General features: G+C 44.4%; 1 protein-coding gene across 1 annotated transcript in view; it reads right to left on the reverse strand.

The window, feature by feature from the left end:
• Positions 1-19307, reverse strand: part of TNFRSF21 (TNF receptor superfamily member 21) — a 68962-nt gene that overhangs the window by 32346 nt on the left and 17309 nt on the right. The window contains exons 2-3 of the mRNA XM_034991507.1: positions 16963-17611; positions 15042-15536 (exon numbers count right to left, since the gene is read on the reverse strand). Coding sequence (XP_034847398.1) covers positions 15042-15536; positions 16963-17611 — 1144 coding nt within the window. The remainder of the gene's footprint in view (positions 1-15041; positions 15537-16962; positions 17612-19307) is intronic.

Genomic DNA, 19307 nt, shown 5'->3' on the forward strand with positions numbered 1-19307 from the left:
TGGCATGCACGAGGAGGACCAGGGGGGCTGGTGTGGTGGAAGCCAGCGGGCAAAGGGGGAGGGTGACGGGGGTCACAGGCTGAGAGACAAATGGGAGTACGGATTGCACTGGGTCTTGAGGCTGCTACTCTGCATGCAACAAAAAGTCCGTGGGGACTATTAAAAAAGTCTCAATGTCTCAATCTTGAATGGTACTATGTGACTTCCATTTGGGGGGGATCATTCTGGCTGCTGTGTCAGAAATACATGGAAAGGTCACAGGCAGAGGAGGAGCCACCGGTCAGAGCCCACAGCCATTATCCAAGGGAGGGGACTGACTTCATTTGGGCCAGAGGGGCCATAGTGGAAATGATAGGAAATGGTCAACTTCTGTATATATTCTGAAGGAGGAGCTGATGGGATTTGCTAACAGGTTTGCTAACTACGGGGTGCAAGAGAAGGGAAGGAGGCACTCTCTAATGTTCTGTCCTAAGCAACTGGAAGGCTGGAGGGGGCTCTTTCTGCAATGGGTGACTGACGTGGGGGTGTGCTTTGGGATTTGGTTTAGACATCTTAGGTGTCGAGCATCTAGACATCTGGGTCGTTCACACAAAGGGAGAGGGTATTTGCATGTTGCATTCAGGTGCAAGAACCAGGCTGGATCTACACACTTGGGAATCACCAGCAGATAGATGGTCTTTAAAGGTCTGGGTTGGGGCGCCTGGGTGGCTCAGTCGTTAAGCGTCTGCCTTCGGCTCAGGTCATGATCCCACTCCCCTTGCTTGTGTTCCCTCTCTCGCTGTGTCTCTCTCTGTCAAATAAATAAAATCTTAAAAAAAAAAAAAAAAAAAAGGTCTGGGTCACCACAGGAGGGAGCATGTGCAGGGAGAAAAGCCCTGGAGCTGTCCACTGTTCACACGTCAAGTGAAAGAGGAGGAACCAGCCAAGGAGATGAAGAAGGAATAGCCAGAGAGGTGGGAGGAGGACCAGCAGAGAACAGTGTCCTGGAGGCCAAGGTAAGGAAGTGTTTCACGGAGAAGGAAATCAAGAGTGTTCAATGCTGCCAAGAGACCAAGCAGAGGAAACTAAACTGAACAGTACAGTTAGAATCATGTGGTCAGACCCTATGGAAAAGACGCAAGATTGGCTAAGATACTGCCATAGTTCACGGATTCTAAGACATCTGAACCCGTATTTGAATCAACGCCTTTTCACAGCTTGGTGACGGTGGGTTTTCTTCCTTAGTGGCATATAAGAAAAGGATATGTCACCATCAGTGGTGTCTTAGATTTGGTAAGACATAGTAAGAGTCACTATTTTTTAAACACGTAAACTTGAACCCACCTATTTTTTAAAAGTCGACATACCATCAACACACAATGTGTCAAATTCTGTGCATACCCTGCAATGTTAACAACCAGTTACTCCTGAAGAACGATCAACAGAAATCTAGAAATTCCTCCTCCTCGGCAAAATCTGCTTACATAACACCTGACCAGGTTGATTCAAGGGCACTCATTTTTAAGGATTTTGTTTGTTTGTTTGTTTCCTTTTGTATTTTAGTCCTACGTGGGGGGAGAATGCTGATTTGTCTTTCAATATCCCAAACAGCTTAAATTCAAAAGCTGTTAGTTAGGTAAATTACAAAATAAAATACGCATTTAAAAATAAATACCTTTTATACCCTAAAGCCTAGAGGAAGGCGTCATCAGTGGGCGAGCCTGGGGTGGGGGGACAGCCGCCTGTGACACCCCAGGGCCAAAGCCCCTCTCTGGCCTCTTTGGGCATGAGATAATGCTATTGAGGCTACAGTGATAAGAAGAGGCTTTTCTCCTGCAACAGTTCTGCCTGCTGTATAATCCCCAGACATCCTCAGCGGTTAAACAGAAAGGTGCGGTCTGCTGGAAGTGGCATCACTGGATGCAAAGGTGAAGGCAGTAGGGTGAGGGGTTCTGGGGCAGGGGGAAGCCTCTTGCAGCCAAAGGAAAATCACTGCAGTAGGGCAGCCCCGGGGACAGGGCAAAGGACACAGCAACCTCTTCAGTGAAACAATCCGCTCCGGGACCGGTGGTTACACTTCCAGTCTACTTCCCACAGGAAATTTTGGCCATCTGGAATTTTTAGTCAAGGAGGCTTCAGGCAAAGCAGGAATGTTTCTCTGCTCGCAGCTGTCTGCTGTCTGGGGCTGAGAAAACCCAAGTTCAACAGACGTGACTTCCGATTAGCAAAGCACCTCTGACTTATCGGTCACAGCCTTTATTTTTTCCAAGAACCCTCGGAGCCTTGAGCCCATTGGGTATCTGGCTTTCGAATTCTCCCCTTTTAAGCAACCGAAGAAAAAAAAAGCAAAAAGGAGGAAACCAGTGTGACTTCTACAAAGGACAACTCCTTACTGATGATAATTTTGTAGTTGTTTTACTTCAGAACAAGCTGGGCTTCGCTAAGGGAAATAACATTTTCTTAATGGAGCATGACTAAAAAAAAACAAATCAACCATAGAAACCTAGACATTTCCAGCCTCAGGTGATTCATGGGAAATCCAGACTGTAAGAATCACGGGGCAGTATCTAGAGTCAGACTGATGCCCAAGTTTAAAACCTGGCTTTGCCACTTCCTAGCTGTGTGACCTGGAGTGAGTTACTCCCTCGGCCTCAGTGTCCCCATCTGCAAAGTGGTGATGATAGTGGCCTACGTCCCAGGGTTATGGAAATTAGGTTAGTATTTAGAAAATACTTAGAGCAGGATATGGCGCTCAGTCAGCATAAGTCTTTGTTGAAGAAAAGTAAACAAGACTTAATGGCAGCAGAGACCTCTCTTATAACGTTAGAAAAATAGATTTCATAATCACAGTGTAACAGGTCTTCTTTGCATCCCAGAATCACGTCGTGATCTTGCCTATGTCAATACTAAGAAACACCCCACAGTGTCACTTTAGGAAAAAAAAAAAAAGAGTGGAGAAGTACTTATTATCAAATTCCTAACACACATTTGTTCTTCTTTGAATGCTGCATAGAGTAGTTTTCATAATTCAGTTGAAATGTTTTAAGTCATTCCTGAAACCTGATGGAAGAGAATACTGATAACTGTTCAAATACATATGGGGCACAGCTTCCAGTTACTCAACTTCTGTCCCCTAACCAGTCACTGCAACCTTGAGGAAAGATTAATGCCAGAAATACCATCCCACCTGGACTGCATCCCTGGAAAGAGGAGGAAGGCTGCAGAGCTGGGAATCCAAGAGAAGAGTTTCCTTCACAACCCCCACAAAGACCAATTCTCCCACACCTGACCCATCCTAAAGGAGGAACCACAATTTGGGAAGAAAGGAAACACATTTCCTAAGCCTATCGTTGGGATTCATAAGGACCCAGAACCAAGAATGCTGTTCCTGACTAAGACCTAAAGACAAGGCAGATGAGAAGGGAAAGGTTTTGCGTGTTTGCTAGGTAACGTGAGATGTCATGTATTGCTTCGCTTGAGCAGTGGGCTGTGGATAGGGGAAAGGACGGAAGAAACAAAAAATATATTACAAGAAACTCTCCACACCTAAAATGCAGCTTGGTTCAAGGACTGGGTCTGAACTTTTTAAATAAGAACACAAGCAAATTATGTCCCGGTTCTGAAGCAGCATGGTTTCCCCAAAGAAAAGTTTTTACATACAGATTGGGATATCAGCCTTATACAAATAAAGTTATGCAATCAAGTTAATGCAAATAAGAGGTTTAACCACCAAGCCAGCTGTTCTACACTTGAACTTTATCTTGGGGTTTCAAGCCTGAGATACAAAAGCGGTTTGGTTGTGGATTGTGTTTAACCTCACCATTCAGTTTCTGCAACACTGAAGGATAGGATTTGAGAATGGAAGACGTTAGAGATCTTGAATCCAAGACCTTCATCATACCCGTGAGCACCATTCAGGCCCCACAAGCTCCGTCCCTTTGCACAGCTTCCCTCTCAGCCAACGCTGCCCCACTGCACCTGCCCCTGGGCATGGCGTGCTCCCCCCTCCCATGGCCCCAGGCCGCACTATCGCCTCAGAAGTGCTCCTCACACCACAGGAGCAGGCTGAGTGAGCAGAAGTCCTTTGTCTCACCCTCGAGAATGCTGAGAACCAGAGCCATATGCCACACCATCAGTTCCTTTTAAGCTGTTTTTGTACTGCTCAATCAGGCCTTGAGGCGTGTTATGGCCAATGTTCTTGTATAGATGTTTTCTCTGCAGCCATTTCTCCTGGCGCCTATGACTCATTAAGTCTCACCCTTAATGGAGTTCTACTTGTGTAGATCGGATACAACTGTCCCTCCGCCCTGACCTCAGCTCTCCACGAATGCTGAGTACAGCTCAACTTCCTGACCTTCCCATGAGGAAAGAGAGAAAGAAAAAGAAGCAGAGCTCACAGCCTGATCAATATTACATATGATCTCATTCGATCCTCAGAAACAACCCCATGAGACGGGAGTTATGTCCACATTCCAGATAGAAAGACTGAGGAGAGGTTCAGTAGCTTGGCACAGTTGCCTAGTAAGGGCTGAGAGTCAAAACCCAGGCCAGTCCGACCCGTCGGCACCTCATCCCTCACAGCACCATGCCGCCTCCTGGGACTAAGCACAGTGTTACCAACCCCATCTTTCCTGAGTCTTGCTTGCTTCTTTGAACGTAAATCTTCTGAATATGTCTTCCGCCAACCCTTACTCCCCTTCATGGCGTCATAGAAAAGGAGGCAAATGGAAATAAAGGAGAAATCTGTTACAACCATATATTTGCGATAATCTAGGTTTCAGCTGTCTGCCCACATCCCACCCTTCCTCCAAACAATGGAGAGACACTAGTTCCCAGCTCAGAATCCAAGGCCGACTGCCTGAATGCTAGTCCTGGCTCACCGCGGGCTTGAGGTGTGACCTTTGTCGGGTCACGTAACCTTTCTGTGCCTCTATGTTCTTAATGTGTAAAATGGGCATGATCCTGACATTAGAAGGTTGTTCTAGGAATTAAATAAGAATGTACCTATAAATCCCATAGAACAGTGCCTGGCACACACTAAGCATTCAATAACCATGAAGTATTATTTCTCTCTCTCCCCCCAAACCAGTGTGTCAATAGCAAGGCCTTACACAGGTTACCTTGGAGCAATTTGCTTACAGAATAATCCTGGAGAAGGGCATCTTCAAGTAAAACTGAGTTCAAGTCAGAGAATGTCAAGATCAACCAGAAAGGTGATCAAGTGCCTGAGAGACAGGCTAAGAGGGTGTAAAGAAAGGATAAAGGAAGAGGGGATGATTTTGCCTCTTTAAGGTCGAGGTGGGAAGGTTACGTGTAGATTGTGAGAGTTTTAAGCATTTCTTTACTTTCACCTGCAGCCAAGATCTAATTCATCTCCAGCCATCAGCTCCTTCACCTCCCCCAGTCTGAAATCATCCAATGAAGATGCTCGGCCACCTCCGCTCCCCCCACACTGAATGACCACCTATGGACCATCACCACTCCCATGAAGGCAATCCAGGGAGAAACAAACCAGAAGATGTTCCCCTCTGAAACACGCCTTCATCTCTTTCTCCCTCATCCACTCCTGAATCCCTGAGGCCAAAGGGCTAAGTTCTTTTGCACCCCCAGCCGCAGCCTTCAGTAGCCTCACAGGTGAACAGCCTCTCCATTTTGTCATTCAAGAAACTGGAGTAATAGCTTCCAAACCAGAACTCTGGTTCTGAGCAGTACCCTGTAGTCCCCTGAGTGGAGAGGCAACGTGAAATATAAAAAGCACTGTCCCAGGAGTCAGGAGACTCAGCCCTAGTCTCTTCTCTCACCCTACTGGCCACGTAACCTTGGGCAAGGCACTGTTCTTCCCTGGGACTCAGTTTCAGCTTCTGTAAAATGATGGATTAGACACAAACACACACAAAACACACACACACAATTCTCCATGATCTCCAACTTGCTCTCCAACTTGAAGCTCTCTCCAAAGAAACCTAAAACAAATACCCTTTATGTCACTAAAGCCTAGTCCTAGGACAGTACCTTGAACTTCGTGTTCACATACATATAATTAAATGAAAAATAACAAGTTAAGCAGTTTAATAATAATAATAATAATATTTTTTTTTGCCTTGGGATTCCTTAAAGGTGAACCCGGCTACAAACAGGAAAAGTTTACTTCAGATCCTATAGTCCCCTACTTCAGCCAAAGAATCAGGCAGATTGACCACTGAGTTTCTCTTCAGGAAAATAATTCAACATCTGGACAACTCTCAAACAGGAGATAATACAGCAAAAGACCAAAAAGAGAGGGAGAAACGCATAACTAAAAGGGAGAATAGCTCCTCTCCAACCTGATATCCCTCATAGCATTTTTCCCTGAAGAAATTCATGGCTGTCCTGGCTAAAGACAAATCCTGTGGACAGTGAAATAAATTCTTTCTGTAACCCCAGCCTTCCACTCTTAGGAAACATTTTTCCCACACCTTCAAGGATTACTGTTAGATTATCTCATAAAAATTCAAGCACAAAGTCCCAACGAATTACAAAGATACATGATCTGCAGTAAATGTGTAATTTAAGAACTTCTTTTAAAAAAAAAAAATTATTTATTTGACACAGAGAGAGAGAGAGCGCACAAGCAGAGGGAGCGGCAGGCAGAGGGAGAGGGAGAAGCAGACTTCCCGCTGAGCAGGGAGCCCGATGCGGGACTCGATCCCAGGACCCCGGGATCATGACCTGAGCCAATGGCAGACGCTTAACCGACTGAGCCACCCAGGTGCCCCTAAGAACTTCTTTATAGGGGACAGTAACGCTCACACTAATGAGGTAATAAGAACTAATAAGAATACATGAAAGTTAAAGAGGGTTTCAGTATAGCAAAAGTCTGAACTTCTTTACTGATAGTTAGACTGAGAGGAAGGTACGGCCTAAACACATGTATCCTAGGAGCTGCCCACCCTTGACAGGTGGATAGGAGCTGCTGGCCTCCTGCCAGCCTGTACGAGTGGAGTAACTTGTCCAAAGCAGGAAAGCATTTACCAAGTGCAAAGCTGTTCTCAGGAACTCTGTTGTGGCTGGGGTTCCCTGGCCCATAAGAGGAGACCAAGGTCTCCCTCAGCATAAAAATTCAGAAATGCATGAGCGCCTTGGACACGGCTTCTCCACTGCAATCGAGGTGACACACTTGAAGGGACTGAAAGACCTAAAAGCAGTTCTCTAATAGCTGCTCAGTCGCTACCATGCCACCGAAATGTCTCACACTCTCCCTAAAAGCATGCGCAGTTACTGCACGTTCTCCTGGGCCTCCCCCCACCCCCCCACCCCCCGGTGTCCTCACTTAAGTGGGAATTCTCACTGCACTGACCTTACTTTACTGGAAGCACGAGGGAAAACTCTGCCGTGTGGCAGCGAGCACAGTCCTTCCTCGGCATCTGTGTGGGGTGAAGCCTGGCCTCTTATCTCTGCCCGGCAGGCCCTGTACTCCACCCGTCAGCACCCCGCAGGATCAATCAGGGCAGTGTTTCCCAGGACAGGCATCGGCGGGGTGGCAATATGCTCGGTTACAGCGAAATGGTCACGTAGATCGAAATCGGGTGTCCCTGTGGTGAGGGGTTCAAGTTTCCTCATTTTACAAACAAAGTTGAGATTCAAAGAGAGCTAGATTCAAAGAGAGGTAAAAACTAGTATTTTTCAGGAAGAGACGGAGCAGCCTTTTAGGAGAAGAACCAGATCTGGACTTCGGGTCTCATAAGCCAAGGTCATTTCTGCCACCACGGCTCCGCCTGTGGGCTGCAACCCAGACTCTGAAGAATGAACCCATGACTCGGCTCAACCAGCTCATACTTGTTAAAAGGACTGCATTTGGGATATCCTTACCCTGTGTAGCAGTCCCGCGTGCCTCCTTCCAACTCTCCTCCACAGCACTATTTGGGCACTGAATTAAGAAGGTATTCACAACCATTCACTCTCTGGGGTTCTCTCTGAGGACAGCTGGGGTGCGCTGGAGTCTACAGCTGGTGGCGTCTATCTACTGTCCCTCTTGGCCCCTCTCTCCACTCAAAGTATATCGGTTCCCCGAGCACACAGATGAAAGGTAGGCGAGCACATTGCACCCCAAGCTACTCTGTCTCCCTCTATGGCTCTGGTTCGCCCGACAGACAAATTTGTAGCAAGTGAATGGCTGAGGTCTTGAGGTAAAAACTAGTATTTTTCAGGAGGAGACAGAGGAAGGATGGAGCAATTTGTAAGCAAATTCCAGGGTAACTGCCACCTTTTCCTCACTCCCACATGTATCTGACGGTCCTGTTTTATAACTCATCCCTTCAGCAGTCCATAGACTGGGCAACAGTTACTGCTAAATATAAGGCAGAACACTAGTGGCTGGAACTCAAGAAGCTCTCCAAGAAGAACCAGACTGCTTCCTTAAGTGCAGCTGCATGCATTATAAAGGAGACTACTTTGGCCTTTTTCAGGGTCATTCTTTCTGTGAGTGAATCAGGAAACTGAGAGATTACCAGAGAGGACGGAGGTGATGATGAGTCATCTCCACCATCATCACCACCCTCATCACTACTAGCACTTTGCAGACCACTGGCTGGGTGGCCAGCGACATACCACACCAAGTGGTTAACCAACTGGACCTTGATCACATAGCTAGTAAGTGGAACCAGATTCCAGAGTTTTTGCTCTTAAGCACATATGGTAACACCTTTTTTCTAACCTTATAAACAGAGGCTCAGAGAAGTAAAAGGTCTTCACTGAAATGGACAGGGAATGGAAAATTTAGAATTTGAGAACCCAGCTTTATGGATGTCATTTCTAGTTTGTGATACTGCTTTCCTCCCAAAGCCTCCTTGTCTTCACCACCTCTGCCGCTCTCGCCTCTGCCCCAACCACAGGACTCCCATTAGGCTTCCCTGCTTAAGGCTCCCCCCCAGACTAAGCCATTTCCGTTCTGCTTAAACACAAGCATTGAAGCGTTCACGAGTTAGCGGTTTTCTCTCTCTTCACATCATCCAGCTCCCCAGTGTCCACGGGCCAAAGCGTTCCCCTCTGAAGAAGCAAATCACATAGAGGAATATCAGCAGTTTTTTGTAGCTGTTTTTTGCATATTTTAAAGCACTGCTGTCATGAAGCGTCCTTTAGCTCTGAATAAGAATTCTTGGTATCTATGGCAATGTCGTGTCAAGAACCCACCTTAATCCCTAACACCAAATATTATTGTAAGTCAAAAGGAAAAAAAAAATCCAATATTTCAGTGGGTTGAAAACAATCCAACCTTGAAAAGGATTAAGTAGATGAATTAGTTCATCGTTGCTCTCGACTAGTGTTATCTAGAACTTTCTATGATGGGAATGTTTTCTATCCGTCCTGTCCAATATGGCAATTAGTAGCCACGTGTGGCTGTCGGGCCTTTGAACTGTGGCTGGTACAACTGAGGTACCGAATTTTTTATTTTAGCTTATTTTACCTTTAAATTACATAGCGTGGGTGTCTAGTGTACGGGCCAGCCGGGCTCCAGACCACCCCTCCCAAGACCCCGTGCTATTTACCAGGCATGGGGTCACACAAATAAAACCCAGAGTCTGCTCTCTAAGGACTTACAAGCAATGTGGGGAGATAAACCACATACACACAAGCAATTAAACAGTGACAGACAATAAGAGCTACAGGAATCAAGAAAGAGCATCTTAGAACCTCGTTCTACAGAATGAGTCCTTTACCCTTTTGCTACTGGGGTTACAAAACAGTCTGCTTGAGAAAGAGTATGCCACCTGCCTGCATTATCGCTTCTGCGGTCCATTGAAAGGAGATGCCATTGTCCTTAGACGTCAAGTGCTTGAAGTAGCTACCCCCGAAGGGATTGCTGCCCCTGTCAAGTGCTTACTATCTCCCCAAGACATGGGACTAAGAATGTGCTAATCAGGAACTAAGCTCAGTGCAAATGAGATAAATCCAATTCCTGTTTCTCTCATTTTATCATTAGAGCCTGAAGTCAGAGAAAAAGGAAAAATGACCGGGGAGAAATACTGTCCATTTCTTGCTCCTTTTATCACCTTGCAGGGCCCTCCTCTCGGGAATTTCCTCTCATCTGTACAAGCATTTTCCAGGGGATTTCTACTCCTCGACCAGCTTTTCAAACTTCCCCTCCAGAGCCCTAGGCCAACAGGTTGGCCGGGAAGCCAACTTCACACCTTTTGCAAATAGTTGAAGGGAAGGGGGAATAAAGGAAGGGAAAAGAGAGACAAGTAGGGAAGGGAGAGAGAAGAGGGAGGAGGGAAGGGAAGGTAAATAGAAATGGCCCATAAAGGAACAGTGAAGAGAGAGCGGCAGCTGATGGCCGTCCTCAGCATCCCTGTTCTCAAGGGGGACTGGACCACAGTTCTCGACCTTGGTTACCAGGAAGTGAATGGCACGACTATTTTGAGATCATATGAGCCTCTTGCCTTGCAACGTAGGGCCGGTTAGGTACAGACCAAGTTTTACTTTCTTTACTTTTGTGCCTTTTGTGACAAAACAAACAAAACAAAAACTACTGTTTCCCGTGTAACCTCCCAAGTAATGTGAACCCACCCTCTTCTTAACTTTAAATGGACCATTTTGGACCTACCACTTGCCTCACTGTGTTGGGGTTATACTACAGAAAGAACTAAAGGTTTTCAAAAGTGACAAAAACATGGCAAATGGAGCATTAACAATAGACTTACATCTTGATGACACTCGGACCTGGTAATAAACTCTCACACAAACTTTTGTGTCTAAAAATCCTGAAGGGACTTCTAATTCTGTTGCTGCAGGAGACATATTACAGGGAACCACCGTACAGTCCCAACCTACCAGACGTAACATTGCTATGACTTCAGAAAGGAAGGAAGAATACAAGGGACCACAGCACCTTCACTCTTCGATCCTCCTGGCCACATAATGTCTCATCTGGTGTTTCCAACTCTAGCATTCTGTGAAAGTGGGATTGCAGTTTTGTAGAGTTCAACTTTAAAAACCCTAAGTCCATGGTAGGTAGAGAGGGGTGAGTGGGGCCTAATAGAGAAGAGGCTCTTGTTGGTGACAAAGATGGGAACCAATAGCCCAGCTTCAGAGCACTGACAGTCTATAAGGCAATCAAGGTCATGGCCAGGTCTGAGGAAGGTAGGCAGGGGTAAGGGAGGTCCTGCACGACCTCTCATAGAGCACGTCCCAGAGCTAGGTGATTGTATCCTCACTCTCATCCTCATGAACAATTCAGTGGGAAACGGATGAGGACCACAGAAAGATCTTATTATACAGGATCATCTGCTGCCCAGAACTCACTGCGATCAGATCAAACAGGTAGTGTTTCTAGGGGCTTCTCTGAGCCCCTGGGACAGTTTTTATGAAACAGAACCTCTCTTTGTAATGGGATCTTACCTGGTTGTACCTTTGAGAATAGCAATTTGGAAAGAAGAGCCCTTCCTTAGTGGCGGGGCGGGGGGGGAGGAGAAAAAACACCTTCAATATAAACATAGCAACGCAAAAACCTGGGGGAAAGTTTAAACTATGGGAAAAGGTGGTTACACCTGAAGGAGACTACCGTGATTTAGCTGGAAAAGCATATTGCCCAGGTACTGCTATCGCAGGAGGCATGGCCAGGCTCTGTTCGATTCGGCACTTCTTTTTATGAAACAGGATATTGTTTCAAGGACACAGGCACGGAAGTTTACAAGGTGACAGTGGCCATAAGAATGTCTCAGGTCACTCACTGCATTAGGCTGCTTTCTGCTGCTGGACCCAGTTTTACTTCTACAACTCCCGGTGTTCTCAAGAATTCTGACAACTAGGCTGCAAAAGAGCGTTTAGAAATACAGCTGTCCAAGATCTAATCCATAGGTGCAACCACTAGAGGAATGGAGTCACTTCTTTAATAAAGTGGGAGGACAGTTCCAGATATTTACAAATCCAGCAGGATGTTCTCTGCTAATTTTCTCCTAATTAGACAGATCAGAATTAGTGTTCTGACTGGCCACTTAAAGGGCAATTCAGTGAAATATCTGATCCTAGGCTGATCCTAGACCAGAGGACGAAGGGATGTTATCAATCAAGGGCTTTACTGGGTCAACTGGCAACACTGGAATATGGACAGTGAATTAAAATATCGTATCCATGTTAAACTGATTGAGGTTGAAAATGACCATTTTTTTTTAAAAAGAGACTGTCCTTATTGTTAGGAAATACATACTGAAGTATCTAGGCATAAAGTGCCGTGAGATGATTTAGAAAAATTACTGTACCTATGTACAATAGTGACTTATGATGGGTAACACTCTGATAAACCCAGTGCAGGCTGAAAATATCATTTAATAGAGTAAGTCGTAAATGCATGTAAGACATCTAACCCATTATTCTCAATTAAAAAAAAAATACACCTCATCTACCAAACATCACACCTTAGCCTAGCCTACCTTAACCATGCTCAGAACACTCCTATTAGCCTACATCAGGCAAAATCATCTAACACAAAGCGTATTTTAAAATAAAGGGTTGGATATCTCATGCAATTTATTGAATGCTCTACTGAAAGTGAAAAACAGAACGGTTATCCGGGTACATAATAGTTATAAGTGTACTGGTTGTTCACCCTTGTGATCACGTGGCTGATTGGCAGCTGCTGTTGCCCAGCATCATGAAAGAGGCTCATACTGCATATCACGAGCCCAGGAAAAGATCAAAATTCGTAATCTGAAGTATGATTTCTACTGAATGCCTATCATTTTGGCATCATTGTAATGTTAACAAATCTTACCTTGAACTATCATTAAGTCAGGGACAGTCTGTATATATACACTATATATTGTATATTACAAAACATTAGGGGCACCCAGGTAGCTCAGTCGGTTAAGCGTCTACCTTCGGCTCAGGTCATGATCCCTGGGTCCTGGGATCGAGCCCCGCATCGGGCTCCCTGCTCAGTGGGGAGTCTGCCTCTCCCCCTCCCTCTGCCCCTCCCTTCGCTCATGCTCTCTCTCAAATAAATAAATAAAATCTTTAAAAAAAAACATTATATTATACATACTATATAACATTATATGTAACAAACTAGTCTATATTATACATATGTCATAATATCAAGTCTGCATGTATTTTTATGTAAAAAGAGCAAATAATAAAGCAAAAGGGCAAAAGTCAACAATAGTTCAATCTGGGCATGGATACATTGGTATTCTTTGTACTATTGCAAATTTTTCTGAAGTCTGAAATGACGTCCAATTAAAAATATGTTTTATTAAAAAGGAGGGGAGAATTGAAGCTTTCCTTCCCCAGATGGGTTGCCAGCAAAGAGATGTCTTATTCAAGTCTTTACAGGCTCTATCCCAGGTAGGATGTTGGCTTCAGTCTGATTTTCACTTGGTTTGGTCATTCATACAGACTAGCAAAAGGAAGCAAAATGAGGTGTTTTGGGTTTTTTTGTTTTGTTTTGTTTTTACTTTCTCTAAATATCTGATTATAAAAATTGCATGTGCTTACTATAGAAAATTTGGGGAAAAGAACAGAAAATTAATAAAGAAGAAAAAGAAACATACATAAATTCCACCACATCCCACCAAACTGGAAGAAACATTATTTTTATTTTGGCATACTTCTCTTCAGTCTTTTTCCCAAAGTTTTGAGAGTTGGGATTATATTGTATAAAGTGTGCAGCGTGGTTTGGTTTTGTTGTTTTTCCTTTAACCTAGTATTAATATTTTCCTATGTCATGGGTAAAAAGGAAAAAGAAAACAACTCCATTAAATCTTCAATGTCAACACAGTATTCCACTATATGGATACGCCATAATTTACTTTTTCATTTCCCTAAAACTAGACCTTTACTTATTTTCAATTCTTATTTATTACACATAATGCTGAGTTAAAAGTTTAAGACCTTTGTGCTTAAATCTTTTTTAAAAAAAGTATTTCTGGTTTATACCTTTATGACAGATTCACAAAAATTAAGTTACTGGGGCAAAGGGTATAAACATTTTTTTTTTTTTAAAGATTTTATTTATTTATTTGACAGAGAGAATGAGAGAGAGAGCAGATGAGAGGGGGGAGGGTCAGAGGGAGAAGCAGACTCCCTGCCGAGCAGGGAGCCCGATGCGGGACTCGATCCCGGGACTCCAGGATCATGACCTGAGCCGAAGGCAGTCGCTTAACCAACTGAGCCACCCAGGCGCCCCAAGGGTATAAACATTTTTAAGCTCAATGCAAAAAAAGGTCAAATGACTTTTTTAGAAAATTAGGCTTATGCCTTTATCTTTAAAAAGGAGACACCTGAAGGAGATTATCAAAACTTTGGGCTGATATCTCATTGAGGATTTAAAGAAAGGGAAGTTACTGCCACAAGCTAAAAACTGCAGTCTTCAGACCAAATTTCACTGCAGGGACAAGTTCTGTAAGCTATTGTTTGTCTTCAGAAAAGGAAAAACTGAAATATTCTAGCCTGTATCAACACACACTGGCTGCTAGGTAGAAGATGTAGGGTCCAGTCTCAGATGATAACAGGTATATTAAGCTTTGGGTGTCTAAAATCTAAAAGACCTTCCTATCCTCCTGATAGAAATGGGATCCTAAAAATACAAGGAGCCGAAAAGCACATGGGAGAAAGTGATAGGAATCTATAAGCAAGGTTCAGATTCAAAAAGGCAGACTTAATTAAGACAAGTTGGTTTTTTTGCCCTCTAATTTTTCAGTAGTCAATGGTCAGAGGAGACAGAGTCAGTCCCATCTGTCCTGCACAAACAACCAGCCCGGGTCAAGGACACAGCCAAACCTCCCCGAATGCTACCTCCTTGCTTGTTAACTGACATGGGTGAACAAGTCCTTAAAGGTCATTCTCAGGTCTCTGGTGTGTCAACATTCTCCTTTAAATGTGCCAGGGGAGAAAAGGGCAGAGTGGTGATTCTCTCTGAACGTACTAGATCCAATGCTGACCACCTCATTTTTCATAACACAACTAGACCAAATGGCACTTGGTAGACACGAGCTTCTAGAAGCTTTGCACTTTCCCCTCTTTCAGGCAGTGAGGACTGAGAAAGGAAAGGCAGGGGGAGATGTGAGCAAGGAGAAAAGAAGGCTCACCATGGCCATTGCAGTAGTAGATCCACTTCTCCCGGTTCTGGGTTGGGGTTATGGATTTCTTCAGCCCTGCCTTTTCCACAATGGCGCTGGGATCCTGCCGGGGCCCCTTTTTCAGAGTCCTTGAGCTTTTCCGGATACTGCATACCACTATCACCACAAGCACCAGCAGCAGGAAAAGCACAATCATCCAGGGCAAATGTTCATTGATGTCAAAATGCTTGTGTAAGTTCTGTCGGGGGTGACCCCTCTTGAGGCCTTTGATGGGCGTGCTGGATTTCTCACCCGCAGTGGCCTCCATGGATGGCAGCAGCTTCAGGATGTGTCTGTGGTGAGGGCCTTGCTGGTGGTTGACTACCTGGAGGCTTGGGAGGGTCTTGTTCATGCCTTCCTCACCCCTCGCTGAGCTTGTGTTGTCAGGGACTGTCCCTTCCTGGATGCCACTCGGTACCTTTGGTCTAACAGAGGCAGAAGAGTTGGATTCTGTTGAGTTCATGCCTAGAAAAAAGGAGGGGGGAGAGCTTTTCTATATTTGGGGATCTGCATATTCCTCCTCTTCCTGCTCATCTCCAAGCCAGGCCAGATAATAAAAGAAGAGATGGACTTCGGAGCTTAAGAATAGATTATACTGCACACTTTTGTAAAGACTCTTAACAGCACCTTTATGTGGAAAGTAAAAACTAAACTTCACAGCTAAACTCACTTCCTCATGGCAAAACCAACAGCATCCTCACAGATCCAACATCTGAGCTTCACAGCAGGTTCCCCCCATGCTTCACATACACAGCAGACTCAAGTACGTTCAGGGTTCTAGTCAACTCTTAAAATTGTGTCGATTGTTCACAAAACTAGTTCAAATTTAATCCCTTTATTCCTCCTCTCCCACCTTTTGGCCATTTCAAGATACAACGGTAAAATTGAGAATACAACTAAGATAGGGAGAAGAGCTCAAACTCAAATCCAAATCTGACCAGTGAAAGCTTTGGTGAGATGAATCAGTGAATAAAACAAGGCAGGACTTTCTCAGGATCTATTATTAAGAGATAAGTTTTGGGCTGGTGGCTTAGTGGACTTCCTTCAAAGAAGCTTCCACAGCAGTCTTCACTAAGGAGTGTTCATGAAGAACACTTATAGAGTTATAGAGTTATCATGAAGGTCCAATGTAATCACACATGAAGAGTATGTTAGAAAGCACAACTCAAGTTGGCTATCACCTCAAGAAAATTAATCAAAAAGGATCTGAAAATAAAGAATAAATTTTGTATTCTGCCTGAGGCCCCCATACCCTGAGGACAACCAGGATACTTGATGAAGGGAATAAAATTAAAATCGTGCGAAAAAGTTAAACTTACTATTTTCCAGATGGGAATGCCAGTTATCTTCAACAGGCTACAAACTTGTTCATTTCCCAAAGGTTCTAACTTTCTTTCCCCTTTTATGCCCCACCTTGGTTCCAATATTTACCCCTCCCTTCTAGGCGATCATGGTATTTTCTCCTCTTTTCCTTCCTTCATTCCTTCTGGCTGTGTCTATCCAGGATTGATTCTGTGTTGGAAAGCTTTGAATATGGAAGGAACTTTGAACATCTAAATCACTCATGTATTTGACAAGTTTGAAACCAAGGCCTGAAGAAGTGACTTATACAAGGCCATGCACTGTCCTTATTTCTCTCAGTCTTTCTTTTTAAGCTTGATGCGACCTAGTTTTTTAGATATTTGATCCCCCCTAATGGAAAATCTGAGTCTAAATGTTTCTAATATATCCAGAGAAGACAGATTAAACTAGCCACAAAAATGGAGGCCCCTTCTTCAAGGGGTGACTTTGGAATATACAAAATGGAGAAAACGTCCTTGGTTCAGCCCATTTTTGGTAGTTCCACTGGGCTCAAAGACTTTTTCAAATAAATAACACGAGGTTAAGTTACCTTTGGGAACATAAGTGGAGGAAGGGACTTCATGGGGCTCCATGTGCTCTGGGTGTGAAAAGATGGCTGTGCCAGGGGCAGGTGAGGTCGGGCTGGAGGACGGAAGTGTGCCACAGACATTGTCTGCTTCCTTGGTCCCCGGCTTGATCACCACCAGGTTCTGACTCAGACAGTCTGTGTATGCTTTGCATTTCATCACACTAGAAGGCACATCAGAGAAGGTACCGCGAGCACATTGCTTACACCGCACGTCCTCGGTCTCTGTCCCTTTCTTCCGCACACCCCAACCCACGGGACACACCGTATGGGGGGCGCAGGTACCATTAAACTGGAACATGCCAGGTGGGCAAGCACATTCTCGGTCAGTCAAGGCAGCACAAGGTAATTTCTCAACCATTGGCCATGGGCATGGCTGACTACAGTCATGGCATTTCTCTATGCCATTCTCATGCCTGGTAAAGGTCCCCACAGGGCAACGGCTACAGACACGCAGGCTCGTGTTGGTACAGTGCTCAGACACATAGGTTCCTGCCGGACACTTGTCACAGGTTAGCACCTGGCCGGTGGCACGGTCAACATGGCGGTATTTGCCAACGAGATTTGGGGCCTTCGGTTCTGGCTGAGCAGTGGTGGTGCTAAGGAATCCGAGCTGAAAGAAATAAAAGGGGAGGGGAAAGGGACAAAAACCAAGAAGGGGTTACACAGGAACAGAGGAGAAGAAAAGATGGAACAATCCCAACACCACCACCATCATTCCCATTAAAGATCTGACCAGTACTGCATCCTCTTAACACTACTAGAGCGACACAGTAGAAAGAAAGACTCCAATTCCATCCTGGGGCCTGGCCTACTAGCTACAAAGCTTTGGTTTTGTTTCATGACCTTTGCCTCAACTTCCTTTTTTTCTGTCTATCAAATGAAGCTGACAGTACTGCTCACATCGATTATAAAAATCAATTGAGAATATGAACATGTAAGCACTTTGTTGTTCATTTTCAAAATGCTATATAGAGGTGCCTGCCTGGCTGGATCAGTTGGTAGAGCATGTGATCCTTGATCTCAGGGTCATGAATTCAAAGCCCCATGTTGGACGTAGAGCTTACTTAAAAAAAATTTTTTTTCCTCAAATTTAAAAACAATTTTTTAAAATGCTGTGTAGAAGTGAAAAATCCTAATGCAAGAAGAAAATAACTTGCTGAATAGCCTGTCTTCCTCCCCATGACACAAATGTTAAGTTGCCATCCCTTAGTACCAGGACAAAGCTGAGAAATAGGATGGAATGTGTTCAAGCTGCTTCTGCTAGAGCACCAGATTACCCACATGGAGTTAACTGATAATGCTGGGGTTTTTCAAAGATTTTGTCTATGCAAAAAGCCAAACATCTTTTGGTTTTGGTTTTGTTTTATTTTCAAAACAGAGGCAGGCCCTTGGCATTCTTAATTTGCTTTAAACAACAGAGTTGATGCTTTTAGAGGTATATCCTGTTCGCTCAGCCTCTAAAGGCCATGGTCACTGGAGCATGGACCTGCAGACACCTAGGAAGTCCAGGCACAAAGCTGGGCCCAGCAGGGACTCAACAGAAGTAAATTTAATTCATAGGACAGAAACCACACCCAGCTAGACAGGATTTTATACTACCTTCCAGACTGGAAACTTGGGAGAAAGGAAATTATATTTGTGGTAGTAAATCCTGAGGTCCTTTTGGAAAGCAGTGGGAAAATGTTTAAGAATGAATACGGAGAGAGCTTTTCTGCATGAATGAAGATTGAGAGGTTCCAAGGATGAAGTTTCCACGGCCTTCTACAAAATGGAGAACGGCTATGTGTAAAGAAAATAGTGGCCGACCCATACTACCAGATACCCATCAGGGCAAGTTCCTTCTAAATTAGTACCAGGAACTAAGAGAATAAAACCAGAATTTCTTCAAAAATTGATCAGAGTTCCTGTCTCCTTAGCACCTTGAAAGTTAACCCAAGATTCAGTTCCCCTCCACCTCAAAATTCAACGATCTGAATCAAAAGTATCTCCCTTAAAGTCCCTTACCCTATCCTAGAGCTGCCTCCAGTTAAACAACAATACTAAAAACAAATTTCTGGCTTGTGAGAATCTATTCATCTTTTCCTTAATGTGAGACACAGAAAAAAAGGCTAGCGGTGGATTTTTCTCAGTAAGAAACTTAATGGTATCTTGGACCGAAGAAAAAGAAATCTCCTGCTTGATAATGGCAAATTCTGCACTATCTCACCTTTTCACTTTCTGGCTTTCTTCCCTTATCTTGGTCCTTCTATTTGCAAAATGAGCCCAGCCACCCTCTTCTGCGCCTGGCAGGTGTATTAGATGGAAGG

The sequence above is a fragment of the Mirounga leonina genome, unplaced genomic scaffold (genome assembly GCF_011800145.1).
Source record: "Mirounga leonina isolate KUSES-001 unplaced genomic scaffold, KU_Mleo_1.0 Mir_53, whole genome shotgun sequence".
In the NCBI taxonomy this organism is placed as follows: Eukaryota; Metazoa; Chordata; class Mammalia; order Carnivora; family Phocidae; genus Mirounga; species Mirounga leonina.